The sequence below is a fragment of the Pipistrellus hanaki genome, assembly GCF_964339955.1.
Source record: "Pipistrellus hanaki genome assembly, chromosome: 1".
Lineage (NCBI taxonomy): Eukaryota > Metazoa > Chordata > Mammalia > Chiroptera > Vespertilionidae > Pipistrellus > Pipistrellus hanaki.
The window spans coordinates 88,639,035-88,663,933 of NC_140503.1; the positions used below are offsets into that span (position 1 = coordinate 88,639,035).

Here is a 24,899-nt window from a genome sequence, read left to right on the forward strand (position 1 = left end):
GGAAGAGGTAGAAAAACCTAAATGGAGAAATTTCCATAAACCAACCAGAAGAAATAAACTTGGGGGAATAAAGCCACCCTTCAATATATGTCAGAACCAGCTGGTTTCTCAAGGTAATTCCATGAAATACTTAAAGAAGAGATCATTCCAGTGGGATTTAGGTGTTTTCAGAGCATATACAAAGATAGCTCTCATAGCGTTAAAAATAATGAAATGACTATAACATGGACATCAAAACCAAATAAAAACAGAACAACTCCCCTCCCCTCCACTAATGTCAGCTTTAGTTATGAATATTGATGGAGAAATTCTAAATAAAATATTATCTAATTGAATTCCAAAGCATATTAAAAGAATACTTCATCATAACCAAGTTAGCTTCAGTTTGGGAGTACAACAATAGGAAGTATTTGCAAATTTATTAATAGAATTTATCATATTAATTTGTCAAATAAGAAAAATGAGAATGCTTTCATGAAAAGCATTTCATGAAATTGAACATTCTTTTAAAAAATCTTTACAAATTAAAATTGTGTGAATACAGATTTCATATATATACATACACACATATAGATACACATACATATACATATACACTAGAGGCCCAATGCATGAAATTCGTGCATGGATAGGCTCCCTAGGCCAGGCCGGCTATCAGGGCCAGTAGGGGTCATCCTTCCCCCAGCTGCCAGCTGGGGCCTTCCTTCATTCCACGCCACCCCCTGGTGGTCACCACAGGTCATATTGAACGGTTGAACTCCCGGTCTCCTGGTCAAACTCCCAAGGAGACAATTTGCATATTAGCCTTTTATTATATAGGATATCAATGGAGAGCTAGAATTTAGCATATTAAAAACAGGCACAAAAGAAGGATGCCTGCTCTCTATATTTTTATTACTTTTTTTTTTTTTTTTTTTTTTTTTTTTTTTCTGGAGTTACTGGCCAAGATAATCAGCCAAAAGAGAGAGAATAATGTATAATATTGGAAAGAAGGACATAGAATTAGCATGGTGGCCTTTACTGTATTTGTTTTCAGTTTTAAATCCCTTCTTTCCTTATTATTTCTTTGTTCTCTTGAGCCAAAGTTTTGTTTCATTTTTGTTTTCCTTTTGGAGAAAAATTAAATTGTTATCTTTAATGCAGGTCCCAAACATTAGAGTACTTTTTATTTTTTATTCCTCTAGACTACAGCATAGTATGTGGTTTCCAGCTCTTCTTGGCTGTCCGTGTATCCCATGGATCTTTTTTACTCAGAATTCCCTCCTCTCCATGTTTTAAATAAAAGAAGTAGATGAGTATGTGTGTGTGTGTGCACAAATGTCAGTTCTCAATTGGGTACTTTTTAAATTTCATAGTATGAATTCAAACTGCTGGGCAGTTATTTTTAATACCCTTTTCTACTCAGAAAAGAAGAGAGGAAAGAGATTTTACAGCCTTGGTTTATTTATTATCATTTCGGTAACCAGGAGTGCATTTTTCAGCTTCAGTGCCTCTACATGTCTTTGAGAGGTTGAAAATAAACGTTGCACTGGGACCAGTTAAGCCTTATTTATACTTCTGTTACTGAAGCCTCATTTAAAATAATTTTTACTGTATGTGTACTAAAGTCATATTATTGGCACCAGATTTCCTTGTAAATATTAATCATTTATTTTTAAGATATGTGTAAATGAAGGTTATTATAATTTTCCAGTAAGAATTGGTTACATATAGAACTTATTTTTATTTTAACTGACTTTTTCTGCTTACAAATGCAATTATAGAAAACAAACACTTATGGACACATACTTTACACTATTTAATAGAGCATAAATATATATACATTTTGAAATGTTCCTTTTTCTTAATGCTGCATTTTAAATATTTTAGCATGTCATTCTTTTTAGGGATCTTACTTTTGAATAATTGCATTTTTTTTCATATGAAATTAATTTCAGAGTCTCCCTTTCTCTCCAGACTTTGTTACTCCTAATTCCTTCCTGCTCACAACTCCTTCCATTTTTGTTGTCCAGGGGAGAAAACTGAAGTACACTTTTTTTTTTTTTTTTTTTTACATGGTTGAATCTTCAAAGGGACATGTTTAGTTAAAATAAATGAGATTTTGCCAATATGGCTGTACATAATATTTAATAATAGGTGCTGGTTTGCCTTATTGCTGATAAACCACATCTTTGGTTATATATTTGTCTATTGAATTCTAAAATGTTACCACCAGCCCCCCCCCCCCCCCAAAAAAAAAAAAAAAAATTGCCAAACTATATCAGAGTGAATTTTTTCTGGAGTTAAAAAGGGGAAATACAGAGAGTATAATCTAAAGCTCTGCCATGTTATTCAGTATGATAGCCACTAGCCACCTGTGGGTATTTAGATCAGTTAGAATTAAGTAAAAACTTGAGTGCTTCAGGTACACACTCCACAGTTCCTTCATGTGCTCAGGAACCACATGTGAATAGTCCAAATGCATATTGAACAAGCAGGTACAGAACGTTTTCAACATCACAGAAAATTCTCCTAGGCAACCTTGGGGTGAAGTCTATACATGTTACCTGTTTATTGTATTAAAATTTTTAAATCATTTTTGGCTTTTTAATTTTATTTTCTGGTATTATTAAAAAGCAGAATTTCTGTTAATATTTTTGGAAATAGTGAATAGTTCAAAATTATTTAGAGTAATTTTTACTTTTCTATCAGCTTAATTTTTTAAATTATGTACTGAGTAAAATACATAAGAACATAGGATTCCCAGTTAGTAAATTCTAGAACATTTTAAAAAAATTCTTGATATAGAAAGTCCGGATGTGGGAAAGGTAAGGGGAGGCTCATGGATGAGAATCTAAAGAAGACAATGTAGAAAGAGAAACTGATAGTTGTATGTTTTTATTCATCACCTGAGTGTATGTTTTTATTGATTTTAGAGAGAAGAAGGGAGAGAGAGAGAAACATCAAGGTGAGAGAGAAACATTGATTGGTTGCCCCGACCAGGAATCAAACCCACAACCTTTTGGTGTATAGACAACACTCCAACCAACTGGGCCACCTGCTAGGGCAATAGTTTACTGTTTTTAAAAGACACTCAGAAACAGAAAATTAAGTGGAGAAATAATATATTTATTAGGGGCAGATAATTTTAGGTTATAATTATGGTATTAATGTAAATTAATCTAGAAAAATTAGGAACCACAGGAAACAAAAATATTAAGAGGGGAGGGGAGGAGAGGAACTGTCAATAATCCTATTGTCATTGAGAATGGTCAGACTATTTGTCACATATCTATCCAGCCTCTTTTCTTGCCCTTGCAAACAAATCATATTCATTCAGCTATAAATGAGGTCAGTGGAAAACGTGGATGAGATGTAAGTCTGAGAGGCAGGCAAGCAGGGTGCTAAAGAGCTCTGACTCTGAGCCAAATGGCCTGATGTTTAAATCCCAGCTCCACATTTACTGTTTGTGGACCACAGCAACTTATTTCTTTCCTGTACACCTATATATCCTGTATAAAACTAGAAGCCAGGTGCATGAATTTGTGCATGAGTGGGGTTTGGCCAGCCCTGCCCCAACTGGTGGATCAGGACTGGGCCTTTTGGGAGGAGGAGACAGCGGAAGGTTAGCCAGAGGGGGCCCACCCCAGTCAGGGCCAGGCCAGCTGGGGGGAGGGGCTGTGGCCAAAAGGCCAGCTGACCCCGCCCCTAAATTGGCCAGGGGAGGAGCTGTGGGAGGTTGGCCAGCCAGCTCCACCCCCCAGTTGGTGTGTGGTGGGTCCATTTGGGAGTGGAGCTGGCTGGGGTGAGGGGTCGTGGGCTGATGAGGGTGGTGAGTGCTGATTGGGGGTGGGTCCAGCCATGGGGAGGGGCCCTGGGTGGTTGGCTGGCCGGCCCTGCCCCCTATTGGGGTGAGATAGGCTGATCAGGGGCAGGGCCACCTGGGGGTAAGGGCTGCAGGGGGAGGGGGGATGTTGGCCAGCTGCCCCACCTTCGATCTGGTGGGAGAGGCCTATCACGGGTGAGGCCTATCAGCCAGGGGGAGGGGCCAAGGAAGGTTGTCCAGCTGGGCCCACCCCGCATCGGGCCGGTTTGCTGGCTGCAGTGGGTGTCATAGCAACAAGTCATTCTGGTCATTACAGTGTTCTGGTCGCTGGCTTTTTATATACAGTATATAAATGGGATGATGGAGCTATCTACATTTCATATTCTTGAGGGTTAAGGTATTCAGAAATTGAACTCATTAAAGACTGTATTACTAACAATACTCATAACTATTAGGTAAGTAATACAGGCACATGGTAGCTAAGACATATAAGCCTCTATATTTATTATTGCAGGAAAGCAGACATTTACGTAAACACATAGTTGCAGTAAGGTGGAGGAGTTTATGAGGGGTAAGGTCAGTGATAGTAAATGTTGAGGTAACCCAATTCTTGATAATTAGGGAAAATTTATTTAACTTTTAGAATGATTGGTTTTAAATTATACTGTCAGTTTTTCAAATCAAATCTTACTTTTTATAAATCTGTGTTCTTGAAATTTTGTTTATTACTCAAATGTGATAAATGTTTAACAGTTCTAAGATATTAAGTAAAAGTATTGTCCTGTCATTCTGGTAATATCATAAGTGTCAGACTTCTCTACTTGATGCTTTGCATTATGTACTGGGCTGCCACGATGATAATAAAATCCTCTCTTCGCAATAGCATCTGGGTATTCAAAGTGAAATCGATCTTCCAGACTTTTTACAAAAAAGTTTGGTTAAGCTTTGAGTATAATTAAAGAGTGTATCACTTGATACTTATTAGAAACAAGAAATTGAGAGGTTCAACAATTTTTCATATTGTATAGTAGGGGGCAGTTTGGTCAAACATAAATAAGAGGCTAACCTAAGTTTTCAAGTATAATATTTTAAGTGTAAAAGCTGAGATAGATTAAACAAGTGCCAGTTGTTTTGTGTTTGTCAAAGCATCTTTCATTTCTAAACTACAGTACTAAAATTTTCAAGGAATTCATCTTATAATGCTTTACAATACTTTTCCCTTTGTGTTAATTGAGTAATGATAATGGAAAGTTAGGTTCCAAATTATTTTTTTATTTATTAATATAATTTTATTTGTTTTCCATTATGGAAAATCATTTAAGCTAACTAGTTATAAGAAATGTCTCTAATTGTGAGAGATCCCATTGTTTCTTAGAAATTTGAATTTTGAGGGTGAAGTTGGCAATTTAAAAACAAAACAAAACAGTAAGTAAAAGGAACAGCGTGTTCCTGGAGTGCCTCACAGGCCCCTCAGCACCCGCTGCCATTCTCCCGATGCTCAGTGCATCCCAGCCATCAGGATGTGGCTGCCAGATGACTGCTTTCCTTTAATCACAATTTATGTTTTTAACAGGAATATAAACTACAACCAATGCTTGAAGTATTGAAGCAATGTGTTTAAGAAATTAAAGGTTTTAGTTAGCTAATGTTTGTTTTGGGGGGGTGGGGGGGGAGAGAAATCCCACAAAGGTGTAGTTTCTGTGTGGGTCCTATTTGATGATGATTTTATTTTCTGTTTGACTTCATGTTATAAACCCTGGACCATAGTAATAGATGAATTATGTACACATATTTGTCATCTATAGAACCATTCATCTTTTTGTTTAGAATGTTCAATGATCAGTTTCTATTTGCAATGATAAAAATAGCTATCTCAGATGTTTGCTCGCAGTTGAACTTATATTAACTTGCTTTTCTTCCAGATTTATGAAAAACTGCACTACTATGAGAGGCAGAACCCGGTGCCCATCCTCCACAGCGCAGCAGCCTTGGCGGATGATGTAAGTGTGCCCTTCTGAGATCACTGGGACAGGTTTGCCACCGGCTGGCCACAGCGGAACTTACCCTAGTGCAGACAGATGCACACGATACTATGAGTGAAAACCAGAGTAGTTGCAAATGTTTCCAATCGTCCTGTCATCACAGAGCTTATGCTGATATTATGCTTATTTTCACTCTCCTGTTTTAAAAATGTTGCATGTAGATACCCTCTTGTTCTGCCTTGGTAACTACGTAATATAAATTTTAGGCTGTAATTCTCTGGGGGAGAGAGAAGCTGTCAGCTATTAGTGTACGCAGAAAGTCACAGACGAGAGGAATGCTTTGGAGAAATAAAGACAAATGAGATAGCTCTTTTGCTGACAGTACTAAAAAATGACAGATACTAGTATAGGAATGAGGCATAAGAAATACATAAAAAGACAGGATTGTTTTTAAAATGGATTATAAAGCATAGTAATGATTTATGGGTATTAGACCTTTCCAAATTACATTCATAACCAAAGGATAAATTTTAGAAGCAGCTGGCATTGATGGAGTAGTTAATTTCCTGTAGCTATAATTTTATTTTCAATCTGGGGTAAGGAACTAACTTGCTGTTTCTTACTGTTAACTTTCGGACTTGGATGAATTGAGAGCACACCTGGGTAAACTGTAAGGGACACTAAGCTAGATGAGAAATATGTTTAGTGTGAAGGCTGGTTTTGGTGATCTCCTGCAGCTTATTTTTTGCTTTTTAAGTTTTTACTTTGTTATGTTAAAACCAATTATAATTCAGTTTAGTAAAATATCAGGGCCAAAATTATAATTTTAAAAATGGCCATCTTCAGATGTTGATTTTTTAATGTATTTTATATTTCTAATTTATAAAATAAAGCATGTAATAAATCTCTAAGTTGTGGGTTATTTGTTTAGTTCCCAAACATTTTTCCTTCCATTTTGAATCTATAGAAATTACAAATTACAAGTATATTTCAGTATATGTGTTTTATAAGGAAGTTTGCCTCTGCATTATAGAACCAAAACATTTAAAGGGAAGATGAATAAAAGTGTAGATAGAGTTCTACAGAAAGCTGCATTTGCCACTTGAGAAAGTAAAATTTGGAAACATTTACTGTTGAAGGTTTGGAGAAATATTTGTTTGTAAATCAATGTAATTGAGGCCCAATCATATTATGATAATGTGCTTATAAAAAACTAGAGACTAATATATAAATGTGGTATAATAGTAATTCATCAGATCAATATATTGAAATGTTAAAAATATTGTTATATATTAAGTGACCTTTGCAACTTTTTGTAAGCTAATTCTATAAAAATGTTACCTTAAAAAGTAAAAACCACTTTTTGAAATGTAATAAATGAATATACCAATTTTATTGGATTTTATTTTGTGTGTGTAATTTATATGTCATCCTTCTTTTAGAGAAAAGTCCTTTTCCAGAGATAAAAATAGGACAGATTTTATGCAATGTTTTAAGAAAGGTTTTAAAGTTAAAATATATGTACATAGTTTTAAATTTGTATTGTATATTTTGTAATTTTAATATTTTTTCTATTTGAATCTTGCTTTTCTTCTTATGAAAATTATATGACCCTTCCTATAGCCCAATATTGAATAGAAATATTGATAGGAAGATCTTAGTTAAGAATATGAAGCAGGTTTAAAGCTCTAGTCCTTGCTTTAACTAGAACCAGCAAATGTGAATTGTTGACCATTGTAATAGAGTATAGTCAGTGTTTTTGGCACTGGAGTAGTTGTCAACCTATTATAAGTCATTTTATGATTAACCTGGTTTATTTTTAGCAGACTCCATAGTCTGTGTAGGTAAACATAATAAAAGTTTTGGACCTTTGCCTTATTAGAGGCATTCTAGTTCTTTTTACCCAGATCTAAACAGCAAGCTACTATGGGATTTTGGAAACCCTGTGGGTTTCACCACCTCATTCAGAGCTCCCCTCCACCATCCCCTGCTTCTTTCTATTTTCTTTCTTTCTTTCTTTCTTTTTTAATAGTGTCAAAGTTTAATCCAGTACGTTTTACAAGTAGTTCTTTGTCTGTATGCAGAAGGCCATTTTGGTAGATGAAGTGCCGTGGTTTGCCCTCATTGCAATAAATCAGAAGGTGATCTGGCTGATGTGATTCCTTGGGCTGCACTTAGCCAAAGGGCTGGGCTGAGATCTGGGCTAGCAAGGGTCTAAAAAGAAAAGCAATGATTGATATACCGTTTTATTTCATGCTGACTTTTCCTTAATCTCTGGACAGTCCACAAGATAGATCTGTAGTGGGCACACATGGAACTACATGATGCTCTTATTAAATATTCTTTATGTCAATGTGTTCTCTCTTGCAGCTGGCTGAAGAGCTGCAGAACAAGCCATTAAATAGTGAGATCAGAGAGCTGTTGAAACTACTGTCAAAACCCAATGTGAAGGTGAGGACATGCAATGAATATCTTCCAAAGGTCACCTCAGATGAATTTTACTCTGAGCTTCAATTTTCAAGTAAATTCATTTTTAATAAGTGCATAGTATTTTAATAGACTAAATCTCATTAAGGAAAAAGAGGTGAGCTTTTAATGATAATGTTGTGACAAATTATAAAATACATTAATTGGGAAGCTCTGAAGGTAGCTTCAAGATTATGTTCCTTTTTAATGAAATTATGAGTACAGAATACAGAACCTATTAGTGATTTGGTATATGTTCATTTTACTAGTTAATGATATTGCAATATATTTTACAATTATATATTTTCCTGGATCAGTTTAACATTCCTCTTCTTCCTCCTCCCCCCACCCCCTCGCCTCTGTCCACCTGTATCCTGTCCTTCTACCAACTATTTTATAAAGTCGAGCAGCTTTCAGTGTAAATACAACTATAATATTGGTAATATTTTAATTCTTTTTGGCATTTTTCTCCCATGCTTGTCACTTATTTTCCCTCTAACTGTGATTAGTTAATATAAGGCATTTTGAAAATTTCCTACTAATTTTATGGTCCAAAATGCACTAAATCCCAAAAGCGCTATATACTCACTTGACTCTACTACAATTGTATAGAAAATATTGTTCATGAGTCAAAATTACATATAGGTTGCATAATATCCTATCTAATAAAGAAGTAATATGCTAATTGACCCTCATGCCATTGAAAAGATGGCGGCACCCATAGCCAATAAGGAAAGAATATGCAATTGCTGCCCCACCCTCAAATATGGCAGTACCATAGCCAATAAGGTGGGACTATGCTAATTGACTGTCACATCCTCAAAGATGGTGGCACCCTCAGCCAATAAGGAGGGAATATGCTAATTGACTGCCACACATCCAAGATGATGGTATCCAGTCCCCTCAACATCACTTTCCAGCCCAAGGCACAGGAAAGCCTCAGATGTAGGCTGCCCAGTCACCCAGGGCCAGCTTGAGGTGCAGGCAAGCCTTGGATGGCGGCTGCCCAGCTACACAAGGCTGCCCAAGGCTCAGGTAACCAGGGCTTGCACTGACAGCAGTGACAGCAGCAGAGGTGTGATAGGGTGTTGCCTTCCCCTGATCACTGGGTTGCCTCCTGCCTTTGAAGGCTCCCGGACTGTGATAGGGGGCAGGCCAAGCTGAGGGACCCCCCTCCAGTGTATGAATTTTCATGCACTGGGCCTCTGGTATATAATATAAATGATTAGTTATGGTGATTTCTGATAAGCTTATATAGACTGTTGAATGAAAATATCTTCCTTAATACAAAAACCAGTTTCTACCTTCCTTGAAAAATCTCCATTGGAACTGTGCTGTATGTGTCTTAAATTGATATTCAAAAAAATAAAGGTAGAGGAGTGTCAAGATGATGATGTAGCTAAATGCTATACTCATCTCCTCCATCAAAATTACAACTAAAATAAAGAGCAACCATCATTCAGAACCGCCTGAAATCAGGTTGAATGGATGTCCTACAACTGGAGAAATAAAGAAGAAGCCACATTGAAACTGGTAGGAGGAGCAGAAGCATGTAATGGGCTACTCTGACACCCATGTGTAGCATTTTTTAATCAGGCAGGATATCTGGGCTACAGAGGCCTTCTATGAGGAGCAAGTAGTTTCAGCCCCACTCTAGACCCCTCAGCCTAGGGTTCCAGTGCTGGAAAGAGAAGTCTTGGTAACTTTGGGCTATAAAAACCAACAGGAATTGTGGCTGGGTGACAGGGAGGCTAATGGAGATCCAGGCAGTTCCTCTTAAAGGGTCCACACAGACTTACTAGGAGGTTCTCACTGTGAGCTCCAGTGCTGGAGTAGCAGCTTGAAAGGACCCAGCAAAATATGGAGAGGAACTAAATTGTCTGGCATCTGAGCAAGAGCTGTGGGGCAGCTGCTTTGGAGATAATAAACTCCTCTTGCCTTTTTTTTTTTTTTTTGTCTGGGAAGCTCTTTATTTCACTATTTATTTGAATTATAGCGTGGCTGGATAGAGTAGTCTTGGTTTCAGATCCTTGCCTTTCATTAGCTTGAAAATTTCAGGCAATCTCTTCTGGTCTATAGTGTTTCTGTTAAGAAATCAGCTGACAGCCTTATGTGAGCTCCTTTGAAGGTAACTAGTTGCTTTTCTCTCATTGCCTGTAAGTTTCTCTATCTTTAATTTTTGGCATTTAAATTATTATATATTTTTATATGAGTCTTATTGTATTCTTCTTGCTTGGATCTCTGTGCTTCTGGAACTTGTGTGACTTTTCCCTTCACCAGGATATGGAAATTGTTTGTGATTATTTCTTCAAACAGGTTCTCTATTCCTTGGTCACTTTCTTCTCCTTTTGGCATTACTATGATGTGAATGTTGTTATGTTTCTTGTAGTCCCTGTTTCCTTAAATTTTTTTCTTAATAATTTTTTTTTTCTTTTTGGTTCTCTGGTTGACTGATTATTTTTCTAACCTGTTTTGTAATTTGCTGATTTTATTCCTGCATTTTTCTAATTTGCTTTTTATTTCTTCCAGCGAATTCTTTATTTCTGTTATGTCATTCTTCATTTTTGACTTTTTTTTTTTTAATTTCTGTGTTACTTTTCATGCTGTTGAGCATCCTTATAATCATTACACCGAACTTTATGTTTAATAAATTGCTTATCTTTACTTTATTTAGCTCTTCTTCTGGAGGATTCTATTTTTCTTTCATTTGAGCCTTCTTTGTCTCCTCATTTTGGCTCCATTTTAATGCTTGTTTCTATTTATTGTTATGTTTCCCAGTTCTGGTGGGCTGGCCTTCTGTAGTGGGACTCCATAGTGCAATCCTCTTGGTATTCTGAGATGACTGGGTGCTCTGGTAATGTCCCTTGTATAGATTATTGGGGCTCTCCTATTATAATTTGATCCTGATTTCTGTTGTCCCTTCTGTGGGTACGCTTGATCCTCATGTATGAGGCTCAACCCCAACCACCTTGAGTCAACTGTTATACAGGTTCTGACATAATAAGACAAGACAAAAAAGGACAAAACTGAAAATAGCATACACACACACACACACGCACGCACACACACACACACACGCACGCACACGCACAATAAAACTAATCACAAGAACCAAAACACCACCAACAACAAGAAAACATAAGAAAAGAGAAGAGGAGGAAAGGAATATAAAAAAGAATACTATATAGAGAAACCAAGATGGTGGCCTAGGTAAGCACCTAAGCTGCCGCTTCTCACAACAATTTCGAAACAACAACTAAAAGACAGAATGGACATCATCCAAAACCACAGGAAAGCTGGCTGACTGGGAAATCTACAACTAGAAAGAAGGAGAGAGGCTCAGGGATCAGGGAACCGCAAAACACTGAGGTAGGGAGACACTTGTGCAGAGAGGAAGGACTGCTGAGTGCCTGGCTGGCAGGAGGGGAAAAGAAGCCTCCGACTGCACTGAACCCCAACCCTGGATGAAACCACGTAGACCCAGGCTCATATGGGTGGAGTCTGGATTGTAGAGAAAGGCATCCGGAGACTCAGAGACTGGGAGACTTGGGGGAGTCTGGAGCCACAGCGGGCAGGGTCTAGAGGTGCTCCTACTTGTGCGAGTGAGTGTGCGCAGAGAGGTCTAACTGCGGATGTTGCCACGGCCTCTCCACAGCAGAAGGAGTCAGAAGCTCCAGACTGCACTGAATCATAGTTCCTACTGCACTGGGATTAAAAATATTATACTGAGACCCAACCCAGTTCTGGGTGAGCCCCTGGGGCACCCATGCTCTTACAAGGGGAATCTGGACTGTTTGGCGGAAACTCAGGGGATCCTTGGAAGGCAGAGATCTGAGGTGCGCCCACAAGGGCAGGGCTTGATGGGAAGCCAAGACTGTCAGCTCAGCCCTGAGACTGCCCCATCCAAGCTGAGCACAGAGGCTGTTGCAATTTTACAAGTCTGATCCTATAAGACTGTCTCCAATATAGAAGGTATCCTGGCATAGACATAGCTGATACATCCAATTGGCCTGGAGGTCAGTTTCTCCCAATGATACCAACAACAATCAAGACTTAACTACAACAAGGCTGTACACACAGTCCACAAGGGGAGAAACAAGAGTGTCTACCTCAGGTAATTGGGGAGGCTGACCCATTGGGCCATATAGGGCACCAAGCACACAAAGCCACTCTACCAACTCAGGGAAGCAGCAAAAATTGTGAGACAAGGAAATAAATCACAAACGAAAGAAATGGAGAACAAAAGACTGGATATAAAGTTCAAAACCACAGTTATAATGTTTTTCAATAATTTTCTAGAAAAGGCCTATAAATTTAATGAGACCCTCGAGGATATGAAAAAGGACCAACTAGAAATTCAACATACACTGACTGAAATAAAAAATATTATACAGAGACCCAACAGCAGACTAGAGGAACACAAGAATCAAGTCAAAGATTTGGAATACAAAGAAGCAAAGGACACTCCTTTGGAGAAGCAAGAAGAAAAGAGAATCCAGAAAGTTTAAGGTAGTGTAAGGAGCCTCTGGGACAACTTCAAGCATACCAACATCAGAATTATGGGGGTACCAGAATAAGAGAGAGTTCAAGATACTGAAAACCTATTTGAAGAAGTAATGTCAGAAAACTTACCCCACCTGGTGAAAGAAATATACTTACAAGTTCAGGAAGCGCACAGAACCCCAAACAAAAGGAATCCAAAGAGGACCACACCAAGACACATCATAATTAAAATGTCAGGGGAAAAAGACAAAGAGAGAATCTTAGAAGCAGCAAGCGAAAAACAGTTAGTTACCTATAAGGGAGCACCCACATGATATTAGCTGATTTTTCAAAAGAAACTATGCAGGCCAGAGGAGAGTGGCAAGAAATACTCAAAGTGATGATAACAAGAACCTACAACCAAAATTACTCTACCCAGCGAAGTTATCATTCAGAATTGAAGGTCAGATAAAGAGCTTCACAGATAAGAAAAAGCTAAAGGAATTCACCACCACCAAACCAGTATTATATGAAATGCTGAAAGGTGTTCTTTAAGAAGAGGAGGAAGAAGAAAAAAGTAAAGATAAAAATTATGATAAATATATATCAGCAAGTGAATCTAAAAAATCAAGTGAATTAAAAATCTGAGTAACAGAATAAAATGGTGAAGTAATTGAATCAGGGGCAAAGAAAGGGAGTGGATCGATAATTATCAAGGGAAAGGGGTGTAGATGGTGCAGGAAGAGATTGTATTAAAATCATACACCTATGGATGAAGACAATGTGGGGGAGGTAAGGGCAGAGGGTGGGGTGGGAACTGGGTGGAAGGGAGCTATAGGGGGAAAAGGAGAAATAATTGTAATAATCTGAGCAATAAAGATTTATTAAATTTTTTTAAAAAGGAATACTATAAAAGAATTAGAGCAAGAAGGAAATGAAAAGAGAAATAATAATTTCAAAAGGCAATAATACTGAATAATGTGAACTAGGAAGGAAAAAAATAAAAGGAAATAAATTTTAAAAAGGCAAAGGAAAAGAATAAATGGAGAAGAAGAAAAAGAAATAGGGATGTAAGAGGGAATAAAAAGCATAAACAAAATGGAATCTAAATAATTTAGATTATATTCAAAGTAACAGTATAAAATTAAAAAGAACAGCAGAACAAAAAGTGGAGTTTGGCTCTGCAGTTTTTGCTGCCTACTGCGCATTCACCCTTTGGATCTGCTATTTGTGAGGCTTGCTGGGTTTTGCTGAGTAGTCGTCCGACCCATTGGTGTGTCAGTCACAGGCCTCTAGGTAGGTTTTCCGGTGCAATCAATGTCAGTTACTATCCCTTTCTGTTTTGTTTGTTTGTTTTGGTATCCTGCTACATTGCCAAATTCATGTATTAAATCTAGTGGGGTTTTTTGGTGGAGTATTTAGGATTTTTCTATGTACAATACGTATCATGTCATCTGCAAATAATGAAAGTTTTACTTCCTCTTTTCCAATTTGGATGCCTTTTATTATTATTAATTTTTTTGTTGTCTGATCGTAGTGGCTAGCACTTTCTGTACTATATTGAATATGAATGGTGAAAGCAGACATCCCTATCTTGTTCCTGTTTTCAGGGAAAATGATTTCAGTTTTTTCCAATTGAGTATGATGTTCGCTGTACGTTTGTTATACGTGGCCTTTATTATGTTGACGTATGATCCCTTTCTTCCCACTTTGTTGAGAGATTTTATTAAAAAACGGGTGTTAGATTTTGTCCAGTGCTTTTTCTATATCTATTGTATGATCATGTAATTTATGTCTTTTCAATTTGTTTATGTGATGTATCACCATTTATCGATTTGGGAATATTGTACCAGCCTTGCATCCCTAGAATAAATCCCACATAATCATGGTGTATGATCTTTTTAATATCTTGCTGGATCTGATTTTCTAATATTTTTTTTGAGAATTTTAGCATCTATATTCATCAGGGATATTGGCCTGTAATTCTCTTTCTTTGTAGTATCTTTATCTGGTTTTGGAATTAGGATGAGACTGTCCTCATAAAAAAGAGCTTGGATTAAAAATCCTTCCTCTTGGGTTTTTTTGAATAGCTTGAGTAGTATAGGTATTAGTTCTTTGAATGTTGGTAAAATTCCCCTGTGAAGCCATCTGGACCAGGCTTTTGTTTGCTGGGAGTTTTTAAATTACTGCTCCTATTTCCTTAGTTGTTATTGGCCTATTCAGGTTTTCTGATTCAGGTGTGGGAGATTGTATTTTTCTAGTTATTTGTCCATTTCATACAACACAAGTTGTTCGCCTTCCTAGCTTTTGGCTACCAGTCTGATACGTGGCAGGTCAGAGCCCTGAGTAGTCTGGTATGTGGATCCTCTGTAGTCCTGAGATTGGGTTTCCAATGGGACTCTCCCCTTGAATGTCCTTGCTCTGAGTTGCTTTCCCTTCCCCATGCATCTTCATTCTATGGGGTATCCGGGGTTTGGCTGGGGTAGTTTAGTGTGAAGTGATATCGTCTCTAGAACATGGTGTTATTATTTAAGAAGTCAGGGGAAATTTGGTAGAGTTTTTAAAGACAATAAATAAAATAAGGAAATTTGTTGTGACTTTTTAGCTTCCAAAACATTCACTTGCAAGAAATTAATCATTGAGCATACAGAAAGGATGAGATTTTATTAAGTCTGCTAAAGGGAAAAGTTAAGCTTTTTACTGGAGGAATAAATTAGTTTTACTCACCTTATGATAGGGCACTTAATTCTGTGGACCTGATTGATAAATAGAACATAGAATTGACTTCAGGAGGTCAAAGGCATTGAGAGCTAGTGGGCCTCCTGAGCGTTCAACTTCTTGCAGATTCATCTGAGGGACAGGTAAACCCATCTGTTGTGATTGGTGGTTGTGGCATATGGAAACACATTTTTTATTTAAGAATTGCCTTTTGAAAGGAAAATTTGTATATTGAAGAAAATAAAATACAAGGTTACTAATAGAAATGTTGCTAAACAAAAATAATTGTAAAACAAAGCTACTAAAAATTAGAACTTGATATCTATAAACCTTAAAGGTATATTTTGGAAAAGATACACGGGACTCAATGTAGAAAGCTAAGGAGGAAAAATACAGAGCTGTTGTTCTTGTTCTTAATATTGCCTATAATATAATAATTACTTTATTTTAAAATATGTTCATTAGTTATCTTTATTATTTTTACTTTATATAAAATAGTTGCCATAGATACCAAGATGGTGGACATTTCTGATATTCATTTCTTTGTAAGGACTCATGGTCCCATCTGATGCCATTCTTCCTATCTGACAATCTTCTGATTACATTTTTTTAAAATACAAATCTGTTGGTGATTAATTTTTTGAGATTTTCTATGGCTAAAAAGTCTTCAATATCCCTTCATTTCTAAAATATATTTTACTAGGTATAGAATTTTAGGTTGATAGTATTTTTCTTTGAGTATGTTAAAGATACTACTCCTACATTGTTACTGATGAGAAGGGTTGTGATTTAAAATTTTTTTAATATATAATGCATTTTTTTGGTATGATAGTAAGATCTTCTCTTTATCAATGGTTTCAATCAATATGATGTTACTTTTATGTTTCTTTTGGTAGATACATTGATCTTCTTGAACATGTGGCTTTTTTTTGGGGGGTGGGGTATTTTCTGCCATATTCCCTCAAATATTTTTTAGTACCCTTCCTTTCTTTGTGTATATGTGCATATGTTAGGCCATTGAAATTGTCCTTCAGGCCAGTAATGTTCTTTTTATTATATTTTATCTTTGTTTTATTTTGGATAGTTATTTTTGGGGTCTGATAACACTAACATTTTTTAATATAAATTAATGGTAATTTCTTTTTTACTTTATGCCATTTCGGTTATGAAAGGTTTCATAGGAATCCCCTAATCTCAAATAGTGGAGCTATAATACACAGTTTATCAACCTTAGAACTATTCACATTTTGGGGCTGGATAATTATTTGTATGTTATTAAATGTTTAAAATTATACCTGGCCCCGGTGTACCAAATGTCACCAATTAGATTTTCTTTATACTTTTATAGATTTGGGATTTTGTATTTGATTAAGCTCGCTCCCTGCCCCCCAGCATATGCAATCACCCCCCTACGGTCTGTGTCCATTGGTTATGCTTTATGCATGCACACAAGTTCTCTGATTGATCTCTTACCCCATCCCTCCCATGCCTTACCTCTTAGGTTGGATGGTCTGTTTGATGCTTCTCTGACTCTGGCTCTATTTTTCTTTATCAGTTTATGTTGTTCATTATATTGTACAAATGAGTGAGATCATGTGATATTTATCTTTCTCCAACTGGCTTATTTTCCTTAGCAAAATGTTCTCTAGGCCCATCCGTGATGTTTCAAATGGTAAGAGTTCTTTCTTTTTCACAGAAGCATAGTATTCCATTGTGTAGATGTACCATGTTTTTTTTAATCCACTCATATGCTGATGGGCACTTCAGATGTTTCTAAATCTTAGCTATTGTAAATTGTACTGCTATGAACATAGGGGTGAATATATTCTTTTCCAAGAACTCAGAAATACCAATCAGATTAATTGTTTTTTTATCAACCTTTTACTTTGATAGGCTTTGCTCTCTGTACATGACACTGTAGCTCAGAAGAAATATGATCCAGTATTGCCTCCTATGCCTGATGATATTGATGATGAGGAAGACTCGGTAAAAATAATTCGTCTGGTCAAAAATAGAGAACCCCTGGTAAGTTTTGGTTTACTTGTGCCCAGATAAGAGTAGATATCATGTAAAAGCTAAATCTGATGAGGACATTCCAAAAATTCCTCGGTTTAAAATACACTTCCTCTGTGCCCTAAAACTTTCAAGTAAATGGAACATTTATGTCTAAAGAATATATATGATTTAGAAAAATGAAATGACATTTTGTTGGTTATAAGTAGCAATAATTTTAAAATGTGAATTGTTGACATTTATAAAAGAAAGCATATGACCAGTCACAGATGATTTGAGATTAAATGGTGCTTAAGAATAATTGCTTATGGCTTTTTCTAGGAAACTAATTTATTTTATTTATTGGTTTATTTTAATATTTTTAAAAATTGATTTCAGAGAGAAAGGGTGAGGGAGAGATATATAGAAACATCACTACTGAGAGAGAATCATTGATCAGCTGCCTCCCACACGCCCCTTGCCTGGTATTAAGCCCACAATCCTGGCACTGGCCTTGACTATGAATAGAACTGTGACCTCCTGGTTCATTAGTCAACTCTCAACCACTGAGCAACACAGGCTGGGTTAACAAAAGGTTTCGAATGGGGAGATTATTCTGGTTTATCTAGTGGGCTCAATCTAGTCACAAGCGTCCTAACTAAAGTGAAAGAAGGAGGCACGAAGGCCTGTGTCATAGAAGGAGATGTGATGATGGAAACAGAGGTTGGAGTGATGTGGCAATGAACCACAGAATGCTAGAAGCTTCTAGCAAATGGAACAAGCAAAGACTGGATTTTATCCTACATCCACCAAAGAAATGTAGCCCTGCTGACACATTGATTTTAGCCCCTTAGTACCCATTTTGGCCTTCCTACCTCCAAATTGTCAGGTAATAAATTTGTGTTGTTTAAGCCATTAAATCAGTGGTCCTTTGTTATAGCAGTAATAGAAAATAAATATGCAGTGTATTCATATATTTATAAAACTACAGTCAAAAGACAAATAAATTAATTTTATTATGTAGCACTTGATTTTATTCTAATTAAGATATTTCTATTTTCTTAAAGCAAATAGCAGTTGATAATATAATAGTTGCTGAGTACTATTTTAAGTACTTTACATACATTATATTTAATTCACATGGTTGGTATGAGGATCATAGTTTTTCTTTTTATAAACCAGGAAACTAATATTCAGAGAAGTGAAGCAACCTACCCAATTATGACTACTAATGAGTGGTAGAACCAAGATCCAAACTTGGCTCTTTGTTTTTAAATACTAGTTAGCTTTTTCTTCTTGGTGTTTTTTTTTGTTTGTTTGTTTGTTTGTTTGTTTGTTTGTTTTTTAATACCTGAGAATATGTTTTAATTGATTTTTAGAGAAAGGGGAAGGAAAAGAAAAAGAGAAAAAATCGGTATGAGGGGAACATTGGTTGGTTGCCTCTCATAGGCCCCCTGACCATGGATCTGATATGTGACTTAGTTATATGCCCTGACGGGGAATCGAATCCGAAACATTTTGGTGTAGGGGAGGACGCTCCAACCAGTTGAGCTGCCCACCAGGCTCTAGTTTTATCGTCTATACGATATTGTGTCTTTGCACTTTTCCCTTTTGGTCCTTTTTTTCTCTTTTTTGTTTTTTTGGGGTCGTTTTTTTGTTTTGTTTAAGGATAGATAAATGCATTGGACATTCCTACTGAGAAAAATGTATGCGATAAGTTTGCATATTCCATCAAGGGATTTATTGAGCCCCAGAATCTCATCCATGGATATCCTAGCACTCCCTATATTCCTAGTTAATATTATTTAATTTAGGTTGTACCTTCCTGCTTTTCATCTGTGATTATAGCTCTAGGCTGATAACCTAAAAAGCTTGTGATTTTTATTTTTGAGGTTGATATATTTAGTAAGAATAGGTGACACTCATGTTGAATATAGAAAGAGCTGTCTCAGGGCCTAGCACCATAAAGTGACTAATTTTTAGTGGGTTCTGTGCATCTGTTAATTTAAACACCTTTTTATTTTGCTTTAAATTCAGCCCTTTAGGGAGATCATTGAAAGACTATCTTGGGAAGTTCAATAATTAATAATTCATTTGGTTTGTCATAATTTCTTCAGGGACAGTAGTTTTGGTGAGCTAACATTTAAATATTCATCAGCAACATTTAAGTCCCATGCCTTCTGATAAAATAAGATCTTTAAAATGTTTATCAAAGAAATTCGGCATGTACTGCATTAAGATTTCACAAAAGGTTTGACTGGAGCTACTATGAATTAGTTTAAATTCAAAAACGTTGAATGACATATATAAAATAATCTAAAGCTGTGTTATCATAGTTTGTTACTAAACATTTATTTGGCTAATAAGCATGTAACAACTGAAATAATTTGACCTAACTTTGAGGTGGTGATTATTCATCTAATACCCTCTTCCATTATAGATTATATAATACAGTGTATATAAGATATACACTGCGAGAGTGACATGTTAGATTTAATAGGACTTGTGGATACAGAGGGCAAAAGGAGAGAGGAAGTCAACAGTAGCATTGGGGTTTTTTATTTAGGTTACTAGAAGTATTATACATTAAATTAGCAAGAATAAAAGAAGATGCATGGGAATATCAATGACAAATTCCCTTATGATTATACTGAGCCTATGGGCTATGCAGGTGCTAGCAAAAGGTTAGATATTTAGGAAAGGGAACCAGGGAAATTTCTTTAAAAATAATGTTGAATTGGTAAGTTATTTAAAAACTGAATATTTATCTTTAGCATGAGAATGTTTTCCAGGTTTGTAATATTTGTGTATTTGGGGGACATTAAAGCATGTCTCAAAATTATTCAGTTTCTTATTAGTATATTATAGTATAACTAGAGGCCCAGTGCACTAATTTGTGTACCAGTGGGGTCCCTTGGCCTGGCATGTGGGATCGGGCCAAAACCAGCTCTCTGACATTCCCTGAGGGGTCCCAGATTGCAAGAGGGCACAGGCCAGGCCAAGGGACCCCACCAGTGCACAATCAGGGCTGAGCAGGATCCGTAGGAGGGATCATGGGAGGGCTTCAGGGCATGTTCAGCCTGTTTCACTCAGTCCCGATCAGCAGGATCCCAGCAGCATGCTAACCTACCGGTCAGAGTATTGCCCCCTGGTGGTCAGTGCACATCATAGCAACTGGTTGACCAATCTACTGTCTTCCCCCTCGTGGTCAGTGCATGTCATAGCGAGTGGTTGAACAGCTTTAGCATATCATTAACATGTTATGCTTTGATTGGTTGAATGGATGACCAGACAAGTGGACACTTAGCATATTAGACTTTTATTATATAGGATTTGGCAAGTTTGTAATGTATTTAATGGCATTTTTCTCTCTGCTTCCCCAAAAATGGGCAAGGAGAAAGAAGCCAAAGTTAAATACAATTTTTTCAAGTGTATGGTTAGGATATTTTGGCAAATGATTCAAGAGAAAAGGCCATATAATTTAGCAGTCAAGTGTTAGATTATCCATGTTAAGAATGTAATTTTGTTTATTTGACCCAGGTGTAATGTGGTAAAATGAATACCAAGCTTGCATTAGGTGACCTGAGTGTTATAGGGTGTCACTTATTTGCCATATATCCTTACAGCAGTGAGTTGTTTAACAACTCCATCTCAGCTTCCTTATCAGAAAGTATAACTCTTTGAGAGTGTTTTATTATCAACTGAGATATAATGTATTTGAAATGCTTTTTATGTTCTTGTGCATTATGTGTTAGATAAATGGTCCATTGAATAATAAGACTAGATGACAGCTATTTAAGCACAGCATGATTTTCCAGAAGGGGCAATGAACAAAGATCATGTAGGCATTTGGCAATGGAAAGGGACAGGGTGCTATTGTAATTCTAGGGGAGAGATGGATAAAAGAATTGAGAGAAGGGGAGAAAAACAACAATAAGGATATAAGACGCAGAGCTATCCTCACTCCCTTGTGAGTTTGGAGGAGCTTATGTTTGTTGTATCCAGAGATTAATTTTTAGACAAGCTTAAGAAAATGAAATTCTATTAGTTGGTAGGTGGATTTCATCCTAAATTTTCAGCGTTTCTTGCATGGATTGTCTTCTTGGTTCTTTTAGAATAGTGGTTCTCAAACTCTGCTATTATAAGAATTACCTGAGATGCTTACTTAAAAATGCAGATTTATGGGCCTCTACCGTAAATGGCCTACATTAGTAGGTTTTGGGCAAGGCTTGGGAATCTAGATTTTAAAACGTGTCTCAGAGGGTTTTGATGCAAATATTTGGTATACCATCCTTTGAAAACCCCTACTTCAAAGGATTAACTTTAAATCAACTGTGCTACCAGCTTAAAAAGGTCTTATAATATTGGCAGTGTTACAGGAGATGGAATTTTTATTCAAGGAGATCATGATAGCCTGGTCCTCTTTGCATTTCTCTTTTATAAATCATTTTATAGTAATAGTAACAATTATCTAACCAGAAGTTATTCTTCTCAATCTAACCTTAAGTTCTCATATTTTGCCAAAATCACACCAAATAAATTATAAAAATAATTATATAAGTTATAAAACATTAGATTAAATTTTAATTCATTTTGCATGTGCAAATATGCCTTAGGATTTTTAAATTTTGTACAATATTATATGCAATGAGCTTTATTTTTATGCATCTTGCACTAAGAATACATAAAAGAATTATGACATAGCAGTTTGGAAAGCAAAATGGAAACAAATATCTGCAGAAGTAAAGAGATTGTAAAGAAAATAAGTCAAGTGCTAGCTAATGTCATGTAGAAGGGGGGAGATTATTCCTCAGGTTCATAGTTTACCATCCAAGGAAGGGGAGAATCAGCCGATAGCAAGTGTATTATATTTTATAGTACATATCTATAACAAGGTAACCCTTAAATGTTTTTTTTAATATATTTTATTGACTTTTTACAGAGGAAGAGAGAGGGATAGAGAGTTAGAAACATCGAGGATAGAGAAACATCGATCAGCTGCCTCCTGCCTACCCCCTACTGGGGATGTGCCCGCAACCAAGGTACATGCCCTTGATTGGAATCGAACCTGGGACTTTTCAGTCCACAGACCAACACTTTATCCACTGAGCCAAACCAGTTTCGGCTTCAGTGTTCTTTTTTATTTACATATTCTGGAAGTGATTCATACAACATCTGTGTGCTAGTGACTTCCAGGGCTATTTCTCTCTTCTAGACGTTTATTCTAATGTTTAAATTTGTATGTATGTCCACCTGTCTACTTGATCTCCATTTAGATGTCTAATAGCCATCTCAGTCTTCACATGTTCCAAAGTAAAATGGTCTTTGTCTTCAAATGTGTTCCATCCATAGGGTTCCCCTCTCAGTTGATGACAATCCCATCTTTCCAGTTGCTCAGCCAAAAACCATAGAGTCTATCTTTTATACTCTCCCCCTCTTTCACTTGCCATTTCTAACCCATTGGGAAATCTTTTTGTCTCTACCAATAATATATCCAGTCTACCTTTCATTATTTTTGCTCCTGCCAATCAGATTGAAGCTCCCGTCCTCTTTCCATTGGATTACAATAATAGCCTCCCTTTAGCCCTTGCTATCCTTCATTCTTTTATTTTTTTAATCTTTTTTTTTATCCTTCATTCTTTTTTTTCTTTCCATTTTTAAATCATTTTTATTTTTGAATTAGTTAACAAATATTATTATGTTGGTTTCAGGTGTACACCCCAGTGATTAGATACTACATAACTTACTAATTGATCATCCCACTAAATCTCGCACCCATCTGACACTGTACATAATTATTAAAATACTATTGACTACTAGAGGCCCAGTGCGTGAAATTTGTGCACGGGGTATGGGGTGTCCCTCAGCCCAGCTGCACCCTCTCCAGTCTGGGATTCCTCGGGCCTAAACCAGCAGTCAGACATCTCTCTTGCAATCTGTGACCACTGTATTCTAACTGCTCACCTGCCTGCTTACCTGATCACCCCTTACCACCTTTGCCTACTGGCCTGATCAACCCCTAACTGCTCCCCCGCCGGCCTGATCACCCCTAACTGCCCTCCCCTGCTGGCCTGGTCTCCCCTAAAAGTACTACATTTACTTGCCCTGCCACCTTGATCAGAAGTCCTCCTTCACTCTCTTAACATAGTAGGTGGAGTGATCCTTTCATATTGCAACACTCCTGCTATTCAAAGCCTTGCATATTGTATCTTTAATTCTTAGTAAATTCTAGAGTCCTCACAATGACCTACAAAGCTACATGATCTGGATGTCTGTTACCTTCTGACTTCACCTCCTACCACTTCTTCCCTTTTACTTTACTCCAGCCACACTAGCTTCTTTGCTCTATTTTAGACATTTATTTCATAGCCACCACAGCACTTTTGCCCTGGCTATATCTTTAACTCTTTCTCTTCAGCTAACTCCACTTTTTTCCATTCTTTCTTTATGCAGTTGTCATCTTCCCAGTGAAATCTGTGTCTTTTCATCATGTTCCCTCTACTTGCCTGGCACTCCTGAGCTTTCTTACCCTTCCCTCCCCCACTCATCCCCGTAGTGCTTACCACTTTCTAACATACTTTATAATATAATTATCTCATGTTTTTATTGTCTGTCTTTTCTGTTAGAACAGGCATAATCTCCATGACAGGGCAGAAATTTGTGTGTGTTTTCCCCCCCACTGTTGTATTATAAGCTCTTAGAACAGAGCCTGGCACATAATAGGGTCTCAGTTTACACTTGTTTCATTGAATCACAAAATAAGTCAAAGTGATAACTAGCTTTAGGCGCAATGAATTGGATAGCTCTATACTGAAAAACAGTATATAAACCATAGTGGAGAAAAATCTGTCCTAGTTGTAGTTCTGTGTCACAAACCACACCCAAATTTGTGGCCAAAACAATAATTTATTATTAACTTTCACAGTTTTGGAAGTTGGCAGGCTCAGCTGAGCACATACAATTAAACTGATACCTGTAGTAGGAAGGAAGTTGGGAGCTGGTCCAGTATCTCTTTTTCCAGGTGGCATTTCCACTAGTCTAGCATGGGCTTCCTCACAGCATGATAGCAGTCATGATTTTTCACGTGGTGGCTGGCGTAAGTCAAGTGGTAGCTGCAAGTCTTCTTGTAGCTTTAGATGCCTCTGAGTCATTTTCACTATTGGATATGGGAATATCACATACACATACAAAGAGGGAAGGAATTGATGACCTCCATCTTGAAAACAAGGTCTCATTTGTAAATTATGGATAAGTAACCTATACTGATAACAGACAAATATGTAAATTGACCTCTACAACACCCAGAGCCAATCAGGAGTGAGCATGCAAATTAACCTGTATGGGTAGCATGCACACATGCAGGTGCCAAGCGGCTGGTGTCCTGGGAATGCCACTGGAGTGTCCGGTCCTGGGGGTGGCTGGAGTTCCAAGTCCCTTTGGTTTCTGCAGCCTCT

At 37.0% G+C, this 24,899-nt stretch overlaps 1 protein-coding gene across 2 annotated transcripts in view; it reads left to right on the forward strand.

Moving 5' to 3' along the window:
- Positions 1 to 24,899, forward strand: part of MPP7 (MAGUK p55 scaffold protein 7) — a 228,545-nt gene that overhangs the window by 121,372 nt on the left and 82,274 nt on the right. For both annotated transcript variants that reach the window (XM_084876093.1, XM_084876092.1), the window contains 3 exons: positions 5,728 to 5,805; positions 8,158 to 8,238; positions 17,347 to 17,478. In XM_084876093.1, the coding sequence (XP_084732219.1) occupies positions 5,728 to 5,805; positions 8,158 to 8,238; positions 17,347 to 17,478 (291 nt within the window). The remainder of the gene's footprint in view (positions 1 to 5,727; positions 5,806 to 8,157; positions 8,239 to 17,346; positions 17,479 to 24,899) is intronic.